Below are 21,443 nucleotides of genomic sequence, written 5' to 3' on the forward strand. Positions count from 1 at the left end.
ACTGGGTTAAAACAAGTTCTATGGCGAGTCTTAGAACATAAGGCATAATCAAGTCACACGAGGCCTACACTGGGTTAAAACATGTTCTGTGGCCAGTCCTAGAACATGAGGCATAATAAAGTCACATAAGGGCTACACTGGGTTAAAACAAGTTCTATGGCGAGTCTTAGAACATAAGGCATAATCAAGTCACACGAGGCCTACACTGGGTTAAAACATGTTCTGTGGCCAGTCCTAGAACATGAGGCATAATAAAGTCACATAAGGGCTACACTGGGTTAAAACAAGTTCTATGGCGAGTCTTAGAACATAAGGCATAATCAAGTCACACGAGGCCTACACTGGGTTAAAACATGTTCTGTGGCCAGTCCTAGAACATGAGGCATAATAAAGTCACATAAGGGCTACACTGGGTTAAAACAAGTTCTATGGCGAGTCTTAGAACATAAGGCATAATCAAGTCACACGAGGCCTACACTGGGTTAAAACATGTTCCGTGGCCAGTCCTAGAACATGAGGCATAATAAAGTCACATAAGGGCTACGCTGGGTTAAAACAAGTTCTATGACGAGTCTTAGAACATAAGCCATAATCAAGTCACACGAGGCCTACACTGGGTTAAAACATGTTCTGTGGCCAGTCTTAGAACATAAGGCATAATCAAGTCACATGAGGCCTACACTGGGGTAAAACATGTTCTGTGGGGAGTCTTAGAACATAAGCCATAATCAAGTCACACGAGGGCTACACTGGGGTTAAAAACATGTTCTGTGGTGTAAAACAATTTTAAAGATCATCCACCAGAAATAATGAAATTATCCTACTTTACAAACCAGTGAAAATAAACAAATTAAAATGTTTCACACAAGAGGAAATTGATGCAGCTTCTGTTAACATTATGTCATCTTAAACCGGTTCCGGGAGAGGGGAGTGGAGGGGAGTGGGATGAATAAGGGTGCAGAGGATGGATGTGTGGAGGGGTGGGGAGGGGACCACATTTTGTTTTTTAATATGGTGAAATATTTTTGCTAAGCAGTATTGTTGTCTATGTTCTTCTACATAATTAAAATATACAATACATGTGCATGTGTACATCTATGACAGTGTAGGTCCTGTGAACATGGTCCTGTGAACACGTCTTGTGAACACGGTCCTGTGAACACGGTCCTGTGAACACGGTCCTGTGAACACGGTCCTGTGAACATGGTCCTGTGAACACGTCTTGTGAACATGGTCCTGTGAACACGTCTTGTGAACACGGTCCTGTGAACACGGTCCTGTGAACACTGTCCTGTGAACACGGTCTTGTGAACACGGTCCTGTGAACACGTCTTGTGAACATGGTCCTGTGAACACGTCTTGTGAACACGGTCCTGTGAACACTGTCCTGTGAACATGGTCTTGTGAACACGGTCCTGTGAACATGGTCCTGTGAACACGGTCCTGTGAACACGGTCCTGTGAACACGGTCCTGTGAACACGGTCCTGTGAACATGGTCCTGTGAACACGTCTTGTGAACATGGTCCTGTGAACACGGTCCCGTGAACACGTTCCTGTGAACATGGTCTTGTGAACACTGTCCTGTGAACATGGTCTTGTGAACACGGTCCTGTGAACATGGTCTTGTGAACACTGTCCTGTGAACATGGTCTTGTGAACATGGTCTTGTGAACACGGTCCTGTGAACATGGTCTTGTGAACATGGTCTTGTGAACACGGTCCTGTGAACATGGTCTTGTGAACACGGTCCTGTGAACATGGTCTTGTGAACACTGTCCTGTGAACATGGTCTTGTGAACACGGTCCTGTGAACATGGTCTTGTGAACAGTTATTTAGGGCTATTCTCTTATTGCTTTCAGTTTGTTTTTTGTTTGACGACACCACTAGAGCACATTGATTAATTAACCATCGGTTATTGGATGTCAAACATTTCGTAATTTTGACATATAGTCTTAGAGAGAAAACCCGCTACATTTTTCCATATAGTAGCAAGGGATCTTTTATATGCACCATCCCACAGACAGGATAGCACATGCCACAACCTTTGATATACCAGTGTGGTGCATTAGCTGGAACAAGAAATAACCCAATGGGCCCACCAATGGGGATTGATCCCAAACCGACCGCGCATCAAGTGAGTGCTTTACCACATGGCTTTGTCCCTCCCCTTACTTTTAGATTCATTGGCATATGAACAAAAAAGTATGTGCTGACTTTATGAATCAGGAAAGCCATTCACACAAAAGTTTGCCATATAACTGTAAATAAAATGTATTGAGTGCATCGTTAAATAAAACATTTTCCTTTCTTCCTACTGCTCTACTGGGTTTTGCGATGGCAACTCAGTCTGCTTTGATTTTGTGTTCCAACAAGAGACTGTAAAACATCTGTTTGCATTCGTTTGATTAGCAACGAAACGTTAGCATCAATTTTTGATACTAAAACAAAGGCTGTAATTTATACCTTTTTTAGAATGTCTTAAAAGCTTTTTGTGAAATATTTATGGAGTGTCGCATTTTTCAAAGGTTAAAATATTTAAATTGTTATTCTTTATGTAGACCTGCATGCTTCTGCAGATTTCAGCTAATCAATATTATCATGTGTGCATCTGTTGAAGTGTGAAGCACTGTCGATAGTTCAGTGGTAGAGCACTCGTTTGAGTTTGCCCTGTCACCAAAAAAAAGAAAATCTAGACATCTGTTTGAGGATTTATGGTAATCTGACTGGTACCAAGAGCAGGGTGTTGCCCAGTGGTAAAACACTCACCTGATGAGCCATCAGGCTAGGATCAATCCCTGTCGGTGGGTCCTTTACGCTATTTCTCCTACCCAGTGCTCTGTATCTGGTGTAATAAAGGCCGTGGTATGCACTATTCTGTCTGTGGAATACTGCATATAAAAGATCTCTTGCTGCTAATCGAAAGGTGTAGCCCATTGCGTGGTGACAGTGGGTTTCTTCTCTCATTATCTGTGTGGTCCTAAACCATATGTCGTCTGATGACATATAACCATAACTGTGTTGAGTGTGTTGTTACATAAAACATTCCTTTCTTCTTTTTCTTGCTTTGCCTGAGGTTGGAGAATCAATCACCCTTTATAAACTTAATTTCCCATCCCATCCAGTGCCTCATGATTCTGGTACATCAAATGCTATGGTATATACTGTCCTAACAATAGGGAAGTGGTTCTTCTTCTTTTCATTCACTTGTTGACTAGAGGTCGAGGCCAGCAGTGACTATGAACGATACTGTTCTCTGTAGATAACTTCTTGTGCCGTACAGCTTCTTCTGGAGAGTTGTTGTGTTTGTCCAGGTAGTCTCCCTCAGCTGCTGTAGGTCTATGCAGTCTTGGATGAGGGAAGTGGTTATAAATGATGCTTTTTTCTTGGTAGGATTAGCAAACTTGGCAGCAGTGGGTTTCCTCTCTCTCAGCCAAGTGTAGTTGACAATGTGCTGAGGTGTCATTAAATGAACATTCCTTTCCTTTTAAAGTGTGTGATTAGAACAAGCTGTCAACCATCCATAGCTCATAAATGAGTTTATTAAAACTGTAGTTGTGTTTGTATTTTGAATTAATAAGTGATGTTATAATATGATGAGGTTGAGGTGAGACCTTGAGTTTATTAAAACTGTAGCTGTGTTTGTATTTTGAGTTAATAAGTGATGTTATAATATGATGAGGTTGAGGTGAGATCTTGATTTATTAAAACTGTAGCTGTGTTTGAAGTTTGAGTTAATAAATGATGTTATAATATGATGAGGTTGAGGTGAGACCTTGAGTTATTAAAACTGTAGCTGTGTTTCTATTTTGAGTTAATAAGTGATGTTGAATATGATGAGACAAGCTTGTATCTTAATTTTTTTTAATCTAAATTTCATGAACAGTCCTTATATCTGAAATGCAAAGAAATTGGAAGGAAAAATAATGTATTCCTTGAGACCATGAAACAATAATTCTTTCATATATGTTTACAATTATTTACTGTCTGTCAGAGAATGACGTACAAGATTTCTATAATCTTCATCATTCTTATGCAATATTTAGTAGATTGCATAAACTAAATTTTGTCTTTCCATTAAACCCCTGTGGTTCAGGCTTGATAACTGACAAGACAGAATTACCTACCCTACCAGGAACTCTCCGATAGTAGAGATAACATTGTGCCACTTCCTGTTGTTGGTCACACGTCCCGACAACCAAGGTGGGGCAGAAAGGTTTATTATTATTGGTGAAGATATATTTATCTGAAACAATTTTTTTATGTTGGAGATAGTTGTATCTATAAGTATAAGCAAGTTATATTTATAAGAATAAACAAGTTATATTTATAAGAATAAACAAGTTTATTATTATTATTTTTCTAAATCATCTCCCTTTATTTTTACAACTGATGTAGGCAATCCCTGAACTGCTGATGCAGATGATCTTGAAAATGGAAAAACTAAATTAAAAACGCTGATGATCAGAGTGTCATATTAATTATCTCCCTTTGTTCTTGCAGGTGATCTTGGAAACCCGCGCATCGTTGAGCACCCTGACGATGATTACGTAGCAAAGAATGAACCGGCCACTCTGAACTGCAAGGCTGAGGGCGAACCGAAGCCGAAGATCACGTGGTACCGCAATGGCCGTGTGGTCGTCACGTCATCGGAGAACCCGCAGTCGCACCGCATGCTGCTCAACACGGGCCAGCTGTTCTTCCTGCGCGTCATCCACAACAAGAACTACAAGCCTGATGTCGGCGTCTACTACTGCAATGCCACCAACATACACGGGTCGGCCATCAGTAGAAATGCAACCCTCGAGATAGCAGGTATGGGTTTTATCTTTTTATTTTAGTTGATTTTGTTTGGGGTTAAAGTTTAATGTGCATATACAGTCTACGATTTCAAAGAGACTCCAGGAGCCCGAGGCTCGCAAAAATCATATAGGATTCTCTAGATTGGCTAGCATATGAACCCGACAAATTACATTGATTCTTCGAAATGACACAGTCAACATATGTCTCAAAATCCTGGGAAACCAGAGTCTTGAATAGCTGTCTTTCCCATGGTATCATGCAAAACATTTAGTGTGTCTTCTGTTCTACTGGAGATGCACGGCAGGGCTAGCTGGGTTGGTGGCAGGTTTTAAAGATTTGCAAACAGGGAGTCATTGTAACATGTAAAAATTTTAAACCAAAATCGCCCACTGATATATATATATACATGGGTTGGCCATCAGTCGAAACGCCACACTTGAGATAGCAGGTATGGGTTTTAAAAACAAAAATTATGTTAGTTAATTTTGTTTTGAGTTAAAGTTTACTGTCTCTAGATTCTTAGTGTATTTTTTTATTTTATATTTTTTAATTTGCATTGTTGAAAACTTAATAATTAAAATTCCACATTCAAAATAGCATGTAGGTCTTTTAACACTTCTCTACCCTACCTTTACTCTGAAGTCACCTATCTTCAAATCACCTCAACCCTACATTCACCCTCCTCCACTCCTACCTCAACCTCTCACCTCACCTCCTTCTGGAAATCAACCCTTTGCTCATTCACCTCCAAACCACCTCAACCCTTTCTTCTACTCCATCGGTGTAAATAATTTGTGAATTATTACTGACTACATTTACTAAAATGTCACTGGTAAGGTTCAGTACAGACATTATGATAAAAACAACACAACGGCATCGAAATCACGTGTTTCCATAGTCACAAAGTCGGCATTGACATTTCTGTTGGCAGAGTTAATGGCAAACAAACATGAAGGGGAAAAAACTTGGTAATGTTTCTAAGTGTATACACAATGCAAGAGAAAAAACACTTGTTTTAACGTGGGTAAGAAAATATTGTGCGGAATGGATCACAGATGTGCAGTGATTAAAGACATTGTAATGGAAAGTGCTCAACATCGGTTCAGGGAATTTCAGGTTTTTGCCAGTGTAAATAAAGACAACTGGATGTGGACCCATTGTTCAAACTAGCAGTCTTGAGTATATTGTTTTATGATATGTTATTCAACGCATGTTGTATCACAACTATATACAATGCTATGCATCATATACTAGTAGCATGTCTACTTAGTGGCTATTGCAGTCATAAGGGGACATAACTCAGTTCCTGCATTGGATCATAGCATGGTAGTTGTACCGGCCTCTGTAATGTTGTGGTTAAGCTATCGGACATAAGGCTGGTAGGTACAGGATTCGCAGCATGGTATCGGCTCCCACCCAGTATGTTGTAAAAAGGCTGTCGACAAATGACTGTTGATGACAGGATCACATGAGTTAGTTAAAAGTATAAATACTGGAAAACCCATCAGGACAGGACCTCCCCCACCCAAAAACAAAAAACAAAAAATAAAACAAAACAAACTAAAAAACAACAAGGAATTATCTAAAAATTGGATGTTTGTCATGATCCTATTTTAAATATTAATACACAAAACCCCCATTTAAAACTAGATTAAAAGAGGAATTTTTACTTCATTCCATGGGTGTCTGGTTTAGATGGTAAATGATGTTATAATAGGGTGAGGCAAGATTGGAGCTTTTAACATTTTGATTTCAAGCAGTGTCAGCCATTATAAAAAACACATTTACATGTTTAAAACATTTGGAGAAATTACTTAATGTCAAACTTGGATTACAACACGTTTGGGACATATGGCTTTTAAATACACTTGACTATATTAGAGATGTATGATCATAATGCTTTATGGCGTAAGTTCGTGGAAACAACCACTTATGAATCCTGTTACATCACAGCTGAAAATGGATATGGAACTGTGGATATTTTAATTACTCAAAGTCATGCTAATTAAATATGCATGAGACCGATTTACAGATGATTAATAAAGGACACATGTAGAAAATTAGAATTATATTGTAAAATCAATTTTGTAAGAGCACCGAATTGTCTTTATCGACCTACACTTGATGCATGCGGCCTATCACAAATGGTGGTCCTGTGATGTCACATCTGTGGCATGCTGGGAAGGATAGTGTTACCACATTACTTCCTGGGCCCAGCTCTGTGACATATTTCACATTAATAGCTGGCAAGCCATTTTCATACTTAAAAGTCCCAGCATGAATTTTGGGGTTAATTAGTGCATGAGACCATTTCCCAGCATGCACTGTTGCAATCCCAGCATGCCCTGTTGCAATCCCAGCATGCCCTGTATTACTCAGGCTGATGTGTACCCCATTATGGTGTGTATAATTAATAGCTGCACTTCACTGAAACGACAGCCGTGGGATTTAGCTCAGTCGGTAGAGCACTCGCCTGAGGTGCTTAGAGTCGTAGGATCGATCCACCTCAGTGGATCCAATCCCCATGACCGGTCTATCAAAAGCTATGGTACATGCCGTCCTGTCTGTGGGAAAGTGCATATAAAAGATCCATTGTTGCTAAAGGAAAAAATGTAGCAAGTTTCCTCTAAGGCTTTGTGTCAAAAATTTACCAAATGTTTGACATCCAAAGGCTGATGATTAACAAATCAATGAGCTCTAGTGGTGACATTAAACAAAACAAACTTTTTTACTTTTTCCTGGCATTGTAAGAAAACAGGTTTTAGGGGTCCAGTAATTAATATTAATGTGGAATGAATGAATGAATGAATGAATGAATGAACAAATTAATAAATTAATGAATGAATGTTTTAACTACACCCCAGCATGAAAAATACATCGTCTATTAGGTGTTAAATTAATGCTAGGTTCAGACTGTCATCTGTCACAACAAAGTTGGCCAACTCAACAGTTGTGTTGTAATTGCTTTAATTTCCGACTTTGGTGTTCTCAGATTAACAACTAATGGGTTATATGACAAGAATTGAGTTGTAAGAGTGCTCAGACTAGTAACTGGAGAGTCGTACAATCGTGACAACAGAACGTTGGCCAGATTTGTGCTGGCAGTTGGTAGTCAAAGCCTAATATAAGGTAAATGCACAAATTAAGTGATGATCAAACTTGGAGATCAAACTCAACATGATGTCTTGTCTGTCTGGTTTTGTTTTGTTTTGGGGATTTTGTTTTTTACTGCTTACTCTCGGTCCTTGGATACCAAAAATGTCTTGTGTGTTTGAAGTCTTCTCTAGTGTCACTGTTTAATCTGTTTTGTTGAATGATCCCATTCTCCAACTGGGGAAGGTGTAAGTTTACCAATCACATGACAAAAACATGTCCTGGGAATTGGTGCCAATATTCATTACACTGCTCAAATCCCCAACATCTGGTTACTCAGATTTTGAGCTAACCATGGTAACCGCAGTAACCTAATCATGTCCCTTGAGCATATGTCTTCTGGGGTGTTTTTTTTTTTAAGAATGAGAAAAAAATTCGACAACTGGGAAGAATTAAAAAATATATTTTCAATTAACATGGGATCAAACAGAATAAGTTAACACTTTTTTTAAATTATTTTTTAAAAAGAAAAAAGTTCTTTATTTTATTGCAGGCAACAAGCAAAAATGTGGGGGAACAAATGTGAAAAAATATATGTATTTTAAATATTGAATGTATTGAAAGTATATACTAGATATTGAGGGGCAAACTAAGGAATCGGCTTATTCACAGAGTTGGCTATTACACAGAGATGTGAGGTACACTTAGTTATTACTTAGTTAATTATTACGGTCTTAGAACGCAATGCATGATGCCATATACTTTATATGACATAATATTGACATTATTTGACACAGTATTGAAAATGGCTGGTTGGAATGGGAAATTGTGCAATTAGGGGTATTTATGTTGCAACCCATTGGACTGCAAGTGGATTCTCTACCGCTGAGCTGTACACAGTGTATTGTTCCTAAGTTATTTTTCATAGCCTGAAATAAATCTGTTACTGATGTAAGTTGTTTCTAAAGGTGTTAAGAAGTAGTGTCAGGTTTATTGTAAAGTAAAGAGAAGTAGTTGTGTTGCTAGTACTTTTTGGAATTATCCGATTTTCTTTTACTTGATCTCCAGTGAGGAAAAAAACATGGAGATTAATCTTGACAGACAAGTTTGGTCACATGGCGACATCAAACAAGGCAGCTGATACATATTAAACAATGGGCTGGGGTGTCATTAAAACACATTCCTTTCCTTTCTCATTTCCATAACGTCAAATACAGCAACAACCTGATACATATTAAATAATGTGCTGGGGTGTCATGAAACATACATTCCTTTCATTTCTTTCAACCTTTGATGATGTCATGTTAAAGAATGTGCTGGGGTGTCATTAAACATTCCTTTCCTTTCGTTTTCTAACGTCAAACAGCAACAACCTGGTACATGTGTTAAACAATGTGCTGGGGTGTCATTAAACAAACATTCCTTTCCTTTCTGACTTTCATAACGTCAAACAGCAACAATGGGCTGGGGTGTCATTAAACAAACATTCCTTTCCTTTATCACTTTAATAACATTAAACAGCAACAATGGGCTGGGGTGTCATTAAACAAACATTCCTTTCCTTTCTGACTTCATAACGTCAAACAGCAACAATGGGCTGGGGTGTCATTAAACAAACATTCCTTTCCTTTATCACTTTAATAACATTAAACAGCAACAATGGGCTGGGGTGTCATTAAACAAACATTCCTTTCCTTTCTGACTTCATAACGTCAAACAGCAACAATGGGCTGGGGTGTCATTGAACAAACATTCCTTTCCTTTATCACTTTAATAACATTAAACAGCAACAATGGGCTGGGGTGTCATTAAACAAACATTCCTTTCCTTTCTGACTTCATAACGTCAAACAGCAACAATGGGCTGGGGTGTCATTGAACAAACATTCCTTTCCTTTCTTTTCTCACTTTGGTGTGATGGTCAGAAACTGTAAATATATGTATAGAGAGTGAGGGGTAAAGTTGCAGTGTTGGTGGTATGGTATGATAACCTACGCCGCAGTTTCGACTCGAGTCACGTTTAGTTAATCCTGCGACACGCCGCGTCGTCAATGGGGAAATAGAAAATTTGTGTAATCGAGGCCCGTAATCCTATTGGCAAATACAGACCACAGCTCTTTTCAATGGGAGAGACATTTGTTCGAAGTTGGCTGAAGTGGCCATTATTGAATATGCTTCTTGTGCAAACATCATAAGACCGTTTTGCATTGATCTTTGCCCATTTAGTTCTAGGAAAAGAAAAAAAGGAAGATAACTTCTTTTTTTGACTAATCTCTGGAATGTCGGTTTTGTTTTCTCAATGTATTTGTGTTGCCGGTTCTGCAACAGTTAGTTATTTATGATTATCAGACAACGAAAGAGATAACATGAGTTTCCAGGCTGTTTAAATCTACCTGTTGTAAAGTTTATAGCCACACCCAGTGCATGGGTGTTGACTATCCTGAGCAGTGTAAGAAGAGAAATGCATTATTACTGAATCTGTCAATGGTTCATGAATGCCTATCTAGGGCATACAATCTCCATCTGAATCTACCAAGTAAGATCATCACAAGATTATGAATACAATGATTCTTCACTCAAAAGGGGCAGGACATAGCCCAGTGGTAAGTCACTCACCTAAAGCATGGTGAATCTAGTGGTGATGCTCATTGCAGTGGGCCTACTGAGCTATTTCTCATTCCAGCCATGCTTCACAAACTGGTGTAACAAAGGTTGTGGTATGTACTATCCTGTCTGTGGGATGCTGCATATAACAGATCCCATGCTGCTAATCAGAAAAGAGTAGCCTATAGAGTATTGGGCAGTGGGTTTCTTCTTTCATTATGAGCACATTAAAACCGTATCCAAGTCTAAGTTTGATATATCATGGATGGGGCGCTGGTTGAGATGGAAAAAAAAAAATCAGAAAATGTTGCCTCCAAGGGGATTCGATCCCATGACCAAAGCACATCAAGCGAGTGCTTTACCGACTAAGCTAGATCTCACCCATGTGTAAGACTTAAAATACAGTGGAACCTCTCAAAACTGGACACTTTGTAAACTGGAATTCCCTCAAAACCAGACGTTTTTCATGGTCCCTTTTTAAATATATGTACAGAAGATAACCTCTCTGAAACAGATACCTCTTAAAACCAGACTTTTTACTTGTTCCTGAGGGTGTTCGGTTTAGAGGAGTTTCTCTGTATATGTCTAATATACTGATGGAAAGAAATACGGGATCACTCCAACACTCCGGAATGGGATCGATCTCCATCGGTGGGCCCACTGCGCTATTTCTCATTCTAGCCAGTGCACTATGACTGGTATATCAAAGGCCGTGGCATGTGCTATCCTGTCTATGAGATGGTGCATATAAAAGGTACCTTGCTGCTAATCGAAAAAGAGTAGCCCATGAAGTGGCAACAGCGTGTTTCCTCTCTCAATATCTGTGTGGTCCTTAACTGTATGTCTGACGCCATATAACCGTAAATAAAATGTGTTGAGTGCATCGTTAAATAAAACATGTCCAACACAGTGGAAAGAATGACTGCAAACAAAACCCTCATCCACTGTGTGAGGGGAAGAATGACTGCAAACAAAACCCTCATCCACTGTGTGAGGGAAAGAATGACTGCAAACAAAACCCTCATCCACTGTGTGAGGGAAAGAATGACTGCAGACAAAACCCTCATCCACTGTGTGAGGGAAAGAATGACTGCAGACAAAACCCTCATCCACTGTGTGAGGGGAAGAATGACTGCAGACAAAACCCTCATCCACTGTGTGAGGGAAAGAATGACTGCAGACAAAACCCTCATCCACTGTGTGAGGGAAAGAATGACTGCAGACAAAACCCTCATCCACTGTGTGAGGGAAAGAATGACTGCAGACAAAACCCTCATCCACTGTGTGAGGGAAAGAATGACTGCAGACAAAACCCTCATCCACTGTGTGAGGGAAAGAATGACTGCAAACAAAACCCTCATCCACTGTGTGAGGGAAAGAATGACTGCAAACAAAACCCTCATCCACTGTGTGAGGGAAAGAATGACTGCAAACAAAACCCTCATCCACTGTGTGAGGGAAAGAATGACTGCAAACAAAACCCTCATCCACTTTGTGAGGGAAAGAATGACTGCAAACAAAACCCTCATCCACTGTGTGAGGGAAAGAATGACTGCAAACAAAACCCTCATCCACTGTGTGAGGGAAAGAATGACCGCAAACAAAACCCTCATCCACTGTGTGAGGGAAAGAATGACCGCAAACAAAACCCTCATCCACTGTGTGAGGGAAAGAATGACCGCAAACAAAACCCTCATCCACTGTGTGAGGGAAAGAATGACTGCAAACAAAACCCTCATCCACTGTGTGAGGGAAAGAATGACTGCAAACAAAACCCTCATCCACTGTGTGAGGGGAAGAATGACCGCAAACAAAACCCTCATCCACTGTGTGAGGGGAAGAATGACCGCAAACAAAACCCTCATCCACTGTGTGAGGGGAAGAATGACCGCAAACAAAACCCTCATCCACTGTGTGAGGGGAAGAATGACCGCAAACAAAACCCTCATCCACTGTGTGAGGGGAAGAATGACTGCAAACAAAACCCTCATCCACTGTGTGAGGGGAAGAATGACTGCAAACAAAACCCTCATCCACTGTGTGAGGGAAAGAATGACTGCAGACAAAACCCTCATCCACTGTGTGAGGGAAAGAATGACTGCAAACAAAACCCTCATCCACTGTGTGAGGGGAAAAGTTAGTTTGTCTTGTTTAACGACACCACTAGAGCACATTGATTTAGTAATCATCAGCTATTGAATGTCAAACATTTGGTAATTCGGACATATCAAGGAGACTAAAACCACTACATTTTTCCATGGCATTAGTAGAAATAGATTTTTTTTATATACACCATCCCACAGACTGGATAGCACATACCATGGCCTTTGGTGTACCAGTTGTGGTGCTGTGTGAGCAAGTTAACTGTGTTACTGACATTCATACATACAGAGTTGACAATGATAATTATGACTGAAAGTTGTTCTACAATACCAAGTGTTTCCTTACTTTTGTTCTCTCAGTATACTTAATAGCCGGTGATCAAACAATACACTTAGATGTTATATAAACATTCCCGTCAATAAAAGGGGATTATCTAAGCTCCAAGTTGTCGGTAAAAAAGTCTGTTTTCTTTCTGCCGGTCGTATATAACGAAAGCAATAAAACCAATCGTTTGATGTGTGTGGCCTCCGAATTCCAGCAGAGATGCGATACAGAGTTCGGCAAATGTCCAACAACTCTTTAAATGTTAATTCTGATACCACAGCTGCTAACTAAAGTACTGGAGGAAAAAAAAAATTTAAAAGAAAAAAAGATTTTTCAAAGCTACGTGATAATTGCACCTGAAAAACGAAGACAATAATAATAAAAAAAAAAATATTATTTTATTTTTTTTAGTTTATTTTGTTTTGCTTTTGTTTGTTTGTCATGTTGGGTTTGTTTGATTATAGTTATTGTTGTGCTTATATCCAATGAAGGTTTAAGCACATTGTCCTGGGCACACCTCAGCTATCTGCACTGTCTGTCCAGCCCCAAGTAACAGTTCAACCATCGGATGTTTCGCTAATATTCGCAAACTATTTGATTGGTTCTCAGTGTAGTAATTCGGTTTAGTATTTCGCATAAAAACCAGTCTAGCAAACATTTGCGACAAGCGGTTGACTGAACTTGCCCCAGGACAGTGGGTTAGTGGTTAGTTGTTTGTGGTTAGTGAGAGAGACGAGGGTGTAGTGGTCTTACACCTACCCATTGAGTCGTTAAAACTAGCTCTGGGTGGGAGTTGGTACCGGGTTGCGAACCCTGTACCTACCAGACTTGAGTCCAGTGGCTTAACCACTATGAGACCAGTCATGTTAGGTTTGTTGAAAGATGAAACATACTGATTCATTGAAGAAAAAAAAATCATGTACAGCTGTACCTGTACATGTAGGTTGTAGTATACCAAATAGCATCTGACTCGGTCAAAAAAATCATGTACAGCTGTACCTATACATGTAGGTTGTAGTATACCAAATAGCATCTAGAGCATATTGATTTTTTATCTTATCATCGGCTATGGGACGTCAAACATATGGTCATTCTGACACTGTTTTTTAGAGGAAACCTGCTATCGCCACATAGGCTACTCTTTTATGACAGGCAGCAAGGGATCTTTTATTTGCGCTTCCCACAGGCAGGATAGCACAAACCATGGCCTTTGTTGAACCAGTTATGGAACACTGGTCAGTGCAAGTGGTTTACACCTACCCATTGAGCCTTGCGGAGCACTCACTCAGGGTTTGGAGTCGGTATCTGGATTAAAAATCCCATGTCTCGACTGGTATCTGAACCCAGTACCTACCAGCCTGTAGACCGATGGCCTAACCACGACGCCACCGAGGCCGGTTTTCATCTAGCAAGTAAATTCCTGTAATCAATCTACTTGCAGGCCTTGACCTTTTTTCAGTGGTAGCCCACCGGTCTTCCAGGTTATGAAATCTGGTAGCTCTCAGTGAAATTGGTAGCCCATAATTTTAATAAACATTAAAAAGGAGAGAAAAAAGCAAAATCATTTATTTTTATTTAAACATTGTTTTAGGATAGTTTTTTTTAAGGTGTTTAAGCAACTTATTGATTGTAGAGTAACTGGAGGTGCAAAAAAACATCCAGTAGCCCACGGACTACCAGCTTTAGACATCTGGTAGCCTGAGTAAGAAATTGGTAGCCAAAACACTCCAGGCTACTGCTAAGGTCGAGCCCTGACTTGTGTACCAGCTCTTATTGTGTCTGAAACATCTGAGAGGTTCCACTAAAATTAGGATGACAATCTTTTGCCTGAAACTAGGGTAGTCAAAGACCCTTCACATTATGTCTGAAACAAGCAGTTTACTCCCCCCCCCCCCCCCCCCCCCCCCCCCCCCCCAAACACCATTCACTCCCTCTCTACACCATAAGTTAGACACTAATGGTGAGTAGACAAATAATTATGTTGGCAATGTCATCATTATTTTTTCTTATTTGTTTGTTGATGATCATATATATATATATATAGGCTATGTTAACATTGGAACGTGGTATTTTACATTTTGAAAATAATAAAAGTTTTTAGTGTTTTTGTTGTACATAAAGTCTGGAAGGTGAAAACGAAACACCTTCTTTTTTATGGCTGTGTGAAGTTTGTTTGACCAGACTAAACTGCGTACATAAGACTTGAATTGAAGCAAGTACATATGTGTCTGAACCTGTGTATGGTTTTCATTTTGATGGCTTTTATGTGTGTGTGTTTTTCATACCCCATAACAAACAAGAAATTAGTGTACTTCAGTGAACTGCTTGCTTTTCATGCTACTTTCTATACATTAACATCAAATTACACATCTGGCTTTCGGTGGGACCTTCACATTGTGTCCACAGTCATCAGGTGTTGTTGGGTTGTTGTTTTTTGGTTGTTATAAAGATACAAGTTGCTACAGAGTCCAAGTTCTGGTAAAAATTAAAGAAAATATGTAATTTTGTTTATGATTGAATTTAGCTTGAAAGTGGATTTAAAAAAAAAAAATAATAATAATAAAAAATTGTCTAGCTCTTTGGTAGAGCTTTTTAAAAAATATTTTTTATATCACAGGTCTTTTCAGTTTGTCCCATAAGTGACCAACCCCAATCCTTTGTGCTGGTGTGACATTCAATTAATTTGTTCATTCTTTCATTTGTTCACTCACTCACTCATTCATTCATTCTTTAATTAATTCTTTCATTTATTCATTCTTCAGCTAAGGTAAATTTTTTGAAAACATTTCTTTGGTATTTTGCAGTTCTTCGTGATGATTTCCGTGAGCGTCCGATCTCTCAGACGGTGGCAACCGGAGAGACGGCCACATTCCACTGTAAACCACCGAAGGGCGAACCGGAACCGAAAGTCCTGTGGCACCACAACTCGGAACCTCTACAGCTGGGTGGGCGAATAGCTGCGGCCGATAATGGCGATCTGGTCATCAAGTCTGTGATGGTGACCGATGCAGGGAAATACACGTGTCTGGCCATCAACAAGGGCGGGGAGAAAGAGAGTACCCCCGCTACTTTAACAGTGTTAGGTGAGTGGATTTTAATGGTGAAGTTTTAATATTTAAAGTGACAGTGTCTAGCATATTTTTATTATTTAAAGGTAGGGTCAACTCCAACAAGTGCCTTATGTGTTGGAAAGATGCATACCCGGACCACCAACACATACTGACACTTTAACAAATGAAAAACGCATAATTTTAGAGTTAATAAAAAAACATGATTATTCCTGCTAACTGGGGGCAGCCATTTTGTTTCGTTTTTGTGAAGTCCGGTGGGATAGCTTGGGGCGAAGTGACGTCAGCTCCTGACCATCTCCTGTATGTACAGTGTAAACAAAAGCAGTAATTTTCGACAAGGCGCTTCTCTTTGATCAACCTGACTTGTAAAACAGCATAAATGACGTAATAATATAATAAACTGTTTAACTAAACATATTTCAAGTTGCATTAACGGAAAAAAAATGGAGTTATAGTGTTTTTCTCTGTTTAATAATCCAAAGGAAAAATTTACACTATTACGCCTATTGATGCTACGTTGGAGCAAAAATGACAACCCACAATACCCAAGTGATAATTTTCTTTTCTTTGGGACTATGTAATTGGTCAGTTCTGTGTTTTTAGATGGAAAAATCTACTTAATCAATAGTTTTACAGAACTATTTACAGTAATAAACCATGTCCATTACAATTTTAGGGGCGACAGGTAATATTCCACAATACCGGTATGTATTTTTGTGTCTAGACAGCGTCAATTAATTGGCTCGTCTGGTTACCAATCAAATACACACCTGCCAATCAGGAATCAAAGGTAGAAGCAACTAACAGCATAGACCAATTAACTAAGAAAACACTCCGTGTATCATTTCAGTACGTAGGTTAATGCATGGGCAAAACATTGTTAATTGTTTCGACTTGTTGTGTAGCCACTTTGACAATGGTTTTTTATTTTGTATTGAAAAATAATATATATAGTGCTGGATATACGTACTGTTGGCTTACTGGGATGTGTATTATTACAGAACATTGCAATGTATGACTATTTATCATCCCGCAAAAACCAGGTAGATTGTGTTTCTCTAGTTCTAAAGCTCATTCCTGACGTGACGCGTTAAGTATTACGTAACCACCAGCTCGCCAGAGGGCGTACTCATTGAGATGGTACAAAATGGCTGCGCCCGTTATATATAATAGTCGTCACATTTAACCATTTTATTAATTAACTATACGATTATACGTGTTGATATTAAGCAATAATGTGCATTATATATCGTTGAATATGCATACCAGGTCAACTGCCTTAATTGTCCTCTCCTTTAAAGATGCAGTGTCTAGCATATTTTTTAAAATTTAAAGATACAGGGTCAATTTTAGAAAGACTATTTATGTCATGCACCTATGTAATTACATACACCTACAATACTTAAACACTGTGTTTAAGAAAAACAGGCTTCGTAAATTTGACCCACAATCGCTAGTATATTTTAATATTTAAAGCAGCAATCTCTAGTTTATTCTAATATTTAAAGCTGCAATCTCTAGTATATTTTTAATATTTAAAGATGTAGTCTCTATAATATATTTATTTAATATTTAAGCATATAGAAGTTCCATTATTTAATTTACATTAGATCATATTAACAATCAAGGTCACCTTCAAAGTCACTTTAATGAAAATAATGGGGCGCTATGATTGAAAGCCACTGCTGAAATCCAAAGTAAAGAGATTACGTTAGTGTTTTTCTTACAAGATATATGGCCAGTGTTTGTGTCAAAATAAATGACAGTCTGCCTACAGACTTGTTTTAATACTTACATCAGTGTGTTTCTTATAAAATATTTGACTTTTATTTGTGTCAAAATAAATGCATGCTTGCCTACAGACTTATTTTAATACTTACATCAGTGTGTTTTTTTATAAAATATTTTTAATATGTACATTACTGTATAGTTTATAAAATATTTGAGACAGAAATAAATGACAGTCTGCCTAAAGACTTGTTTTAACATGTACATTAGTGTATAGTTTATAAAATGCTTGAGATAGAAATAAATGCGTCCTTGCCTAAAGACTTGTTTCAATGCTTGTCAACAGAGAAACCCAAGTTCCGTCAGATGCCCGATGACATTCAAGCTAATGAGGGAGACACCATTGAGCTAAAATGTCGTGCTACGGGCGACCCCAAACCTACTGTGCAGTGGAAAAAGCAAGATGGCCGAATTCCCTATGGAAGGTAAGAAGGCGTTATTAAAAACATAATATCTTGATGGAACATATTGATTTTTGTTAAAAGTGGAAAAATTTTACATGTAGTTTTGCCCACACACACACAGAGACAAACAACCTGTGGATTTCTAGTGTAAGGGAAACAACTCTTGTCAGCAACAAGTATTGGCATTTTGTATTAATATATACAAAAGATGTGTGTGTATAGTTAATTATTTTTATACATATTTATGTGATAACATCTTTCAGTTTTCTTGTAATGATTAATGTTATGAAACTAAAAAAAGATTTTTGTTGACATTAAACCACCTGTGGCCTTTTTGTAATGTAAGGGAGGCAAATCTGTTATAAAAATGTTATAAGTGTTTATTTAATATGTATTATTTAGTTTAAAAAAAGAAGTATTATTTAGTACAAAAACAAAGGTGTTATCAGGAAAATCTTTTATTAATCACTACTGAAAATATGAGATGGTAATGATTTTGGTGTTAAATTATGACAATGTACTGTCAGAAGACCTCAAATATATATATTTTTATACTTATTATAGAATATTACAAATAACAAGTTTACCAGTCTGAAAGTATGCTTCAATATATGGCCTATAAAAGTAAAATGTTACAAGATATTTTTATGTTTTTCAGAGCGCGAAAGTTGGATGATGGAACTCTTCGGATAGAGAAGGTAGAGGCAGGTGACGATGGTCAGTACATCTGCGTGGCGGAGAACTCGGCGGGTACAGTGGAAGCTGTCGGGAAACTTAGTGTACAGAGTAAGTGTTTAAATTTTTGTTTAGAGTAAGCTTAAAACTATGTGTACAGACATTTAACTTGGTTAACATAATAACTATCTCTCTCTCCCCTCTTTCTCTTTCTCTCTCTTTCTCTCTTACTTTCTCTCTGTGTCTCTGTCGGTCTATCTCTGTTTGTCTCTGTCTCTGTCTCTCTCTCTCTCTCTCTCTCTCTCTCTCTCTCTCTCTCTCGCTCTCTCGCTCTCTTGCTCTCCCGCTCTCCCTCTCCCTCTGTCCATCCCTCCATCCATCTGTCTGTCACCCAGCTGGGGCTGTAAAACGTTGCCTGTATTTGTTTAAAATGGTTAAAATTTTGATCAAGTTCAGTGAAAACGACATTGAAAATCTTCACATTGTGGTGTTCAACTATATTACCATGATTTATATTATAATGTGTGTTTGTATGTAACTTGAGTGTCAGTGTACAACATGCATATGGATTGTATGTTACAATGATCTACATGTATATAACTTATATTATAATGATGTATGTAATAATATAATATATTCAACTATATTACCATGATTTATATTATAATGTGTCTTTGTATGTAACTTGAGTGTCAGTGTACAACATGCATATGGATTGTATGTTACAATGATCTACATGTATATAACTTATATTATAATGATGTATGTAATAATATAATATATGTTTTCCAGCACATCCGACGTTTGTGATTCGTCCACAGAACCAGGTGGTTGGTCTTGGTCGGACTGTAACACTTCAATGCGTTGTCAGTGGCAACCCAGTTCCCACGGTGTTCTGGAGTAAAGGATCGGACCAGGTATATAATATAATACATTAACATTGCCAGAGGGGAGGCCATGGGGTCATTATCCCCCTCCCCCATCTTACATATTGGCCTGCCTTACAATGCTCCCGGGACTTAATATGGTAGGCCATTTGTTTCAGTGCTGATTACCCCACCCCAATGTATTAATCCATATAATATTTTGTATTTAAAAGAGATAGTGTTTAAAAAAACTGAAAAAAACCAGAAGTCTAAGTAGGGTGAACAACTCAGATTAGGTGATTTAAATATATACTGTTTATGTGGTTCCATGGGTTTATGATTATGAGAGATTTCACTGTATACTGTAATTAATAAAATTTTACGTTGAATCATTACAGCCGCTGATGTTTCCAAATCAAGAGAATGGTCGGTTCTCTGTGTCCGAGGATGGAACGTTCCGAATTGACAGAGTTCAGTTTGAAGACAAGGGGGAATACATATGTCAGGCGTTGAATGTGATTGGAAGTGCTCAGGCTAACGCTCGCATTGAAGTCAGAAGTAAGCTTTTCATGGGTTTTTTATCAGTAGTTCAATCAAAATTTAAATCCTGAATGTCAGTAAATATTGTTTATTCTGTATATAGTTGTACAATAAATATTATAATTTAAATTTTGAGTTTGTTACATAGTTGTGTGGTAAATATTATATTTTAAACCTTGAGTTCTGTACATAGTTGTATGGTAAATATTATTTATATTTTAAATGTTAAGTTTTGTACATAGTTTTGTGATAAAATATTATTTATATTTGAAATCTTGACTTCTGTACATAGTTGTGTAGTAAATATTATTTGTGTTTTAAATCTTAAGTTATGTATGTAATAGTATTGTTAATATTTATATTTGAAATCTAGAGTTTTATACGTAGTTGTATGGTAAATATTATTTATCTTTTAAATCTTAACTTTTATACGTAGTAGTATGGTAAATATTATTTATATTCTAAAGCAACAACTTCAGTTAACATTCTGCATTTAGCTCCATTTCTCACAAACTATAAGTTGTAGATCTGTGAAACTTGGTTTATAGTAACTGTTATACACATACATGTGTATGAATATTCATCATAATGGATCATAATTTTTTTTAAACTTTATTCAACTGATTTTATAATAAATTAATGTCTTTTAAGATAGAAGCAGATTGTAATCGTGTATTTTATATGACAAATATGCTTAATAAAAATGAATTAAAATGCAATTTAATTTCTTATTTTATTTTCTCAAACAGAACAAGACACACGTCCTCCTCCGGTTATTACGATTGGTCCACAGAACCAGACTCTTCCTGTGAAGGAGGTTGCTATGTTACCGTGCCAGGCGACCGGAGATCCCCAGCCTGCCATTCGCTGGTACAAGAACGGGCGACCAATTCTCGGAACTGACCCCAGGAGCACCATACTCGATTCAGGAACTCTGCAAATATCAGGTGGGTTTGTTAAACTGTAAAAGCATAGACTATATTAGGCCCATTTAAAATTTTTTTTTAAAATACTAAGCATATACTATGACTTTTGGGCACTGGTTGGAGCAGGTAAAACCCAGTGGGTCCACTTTACCACTTAGCTGCATCCATGACCCTCTCTCTATATCTGTGTAGTCCTTAACCATATGTCTGATGCCATATAACCGTAAATAAAATGTGTTGAGTGTGTC

General features: G+C 38.0%; 1 protein-coding gene across 8 annotated transcripts in view; it reads left to right on the forward strand.

The window, feature by feature from the left end:
- The window catches only part of LOC121386187 (roundabout homolog 1-like), a 254,179-nt gene that overhangs the window by 188,243 nt on the left and 44,493 nt on the right, over nt 1–21,443 (forward strand). For all 8 annotated transcript variants that reach the window (XM_041517014.1, XM_041517013.1, XM_041517020.1 and 5 more), the window contains exons 3-9: nt 4,503–4,814; nt 15,730–16,008; nt 18,071–18,209; nt 18,847–18,974; nt 19,656–19,780; nt 20,128–20,287; nt 21,019–21,216. In XM_041517014.1, coding sequence (XP_041372948.1) covers nt 4,503–4,814; nt 15,730–16,008; nt 18,071–18,209; nt 18,847–18,974; nt 19,656–19,780; nt 20,128–20,287; nt 21,019–21,216 — 1,341 coding nt within the window. The remainder of the gene's footprint in view (nt 1–4,502; nt 4,815–15,729; nt 16,009–18,070; nt 18,210–18,846; nt 18,975–19,655; nt 19,781–20,127; nt 20,288–21,018; nt 21,217–21,443) is intronic.

The sequence above is a fragment of the Gigantopelta aegis genome, chromosome 12 (assembly GCF_016097555.1).
Source record: "Gigantopelta aegis isolate Gae_Host chromosome 12, Gae_host_genome, whole genome shotgun sequence".
Taxonomy (NCBI): domain Eukaryota; kingdom Metazoa; phylum Mollusca; class Gastropoda; order Neomphalida; family Peltospiridae; genus Gigantopelta; species Gigantopelta aegis.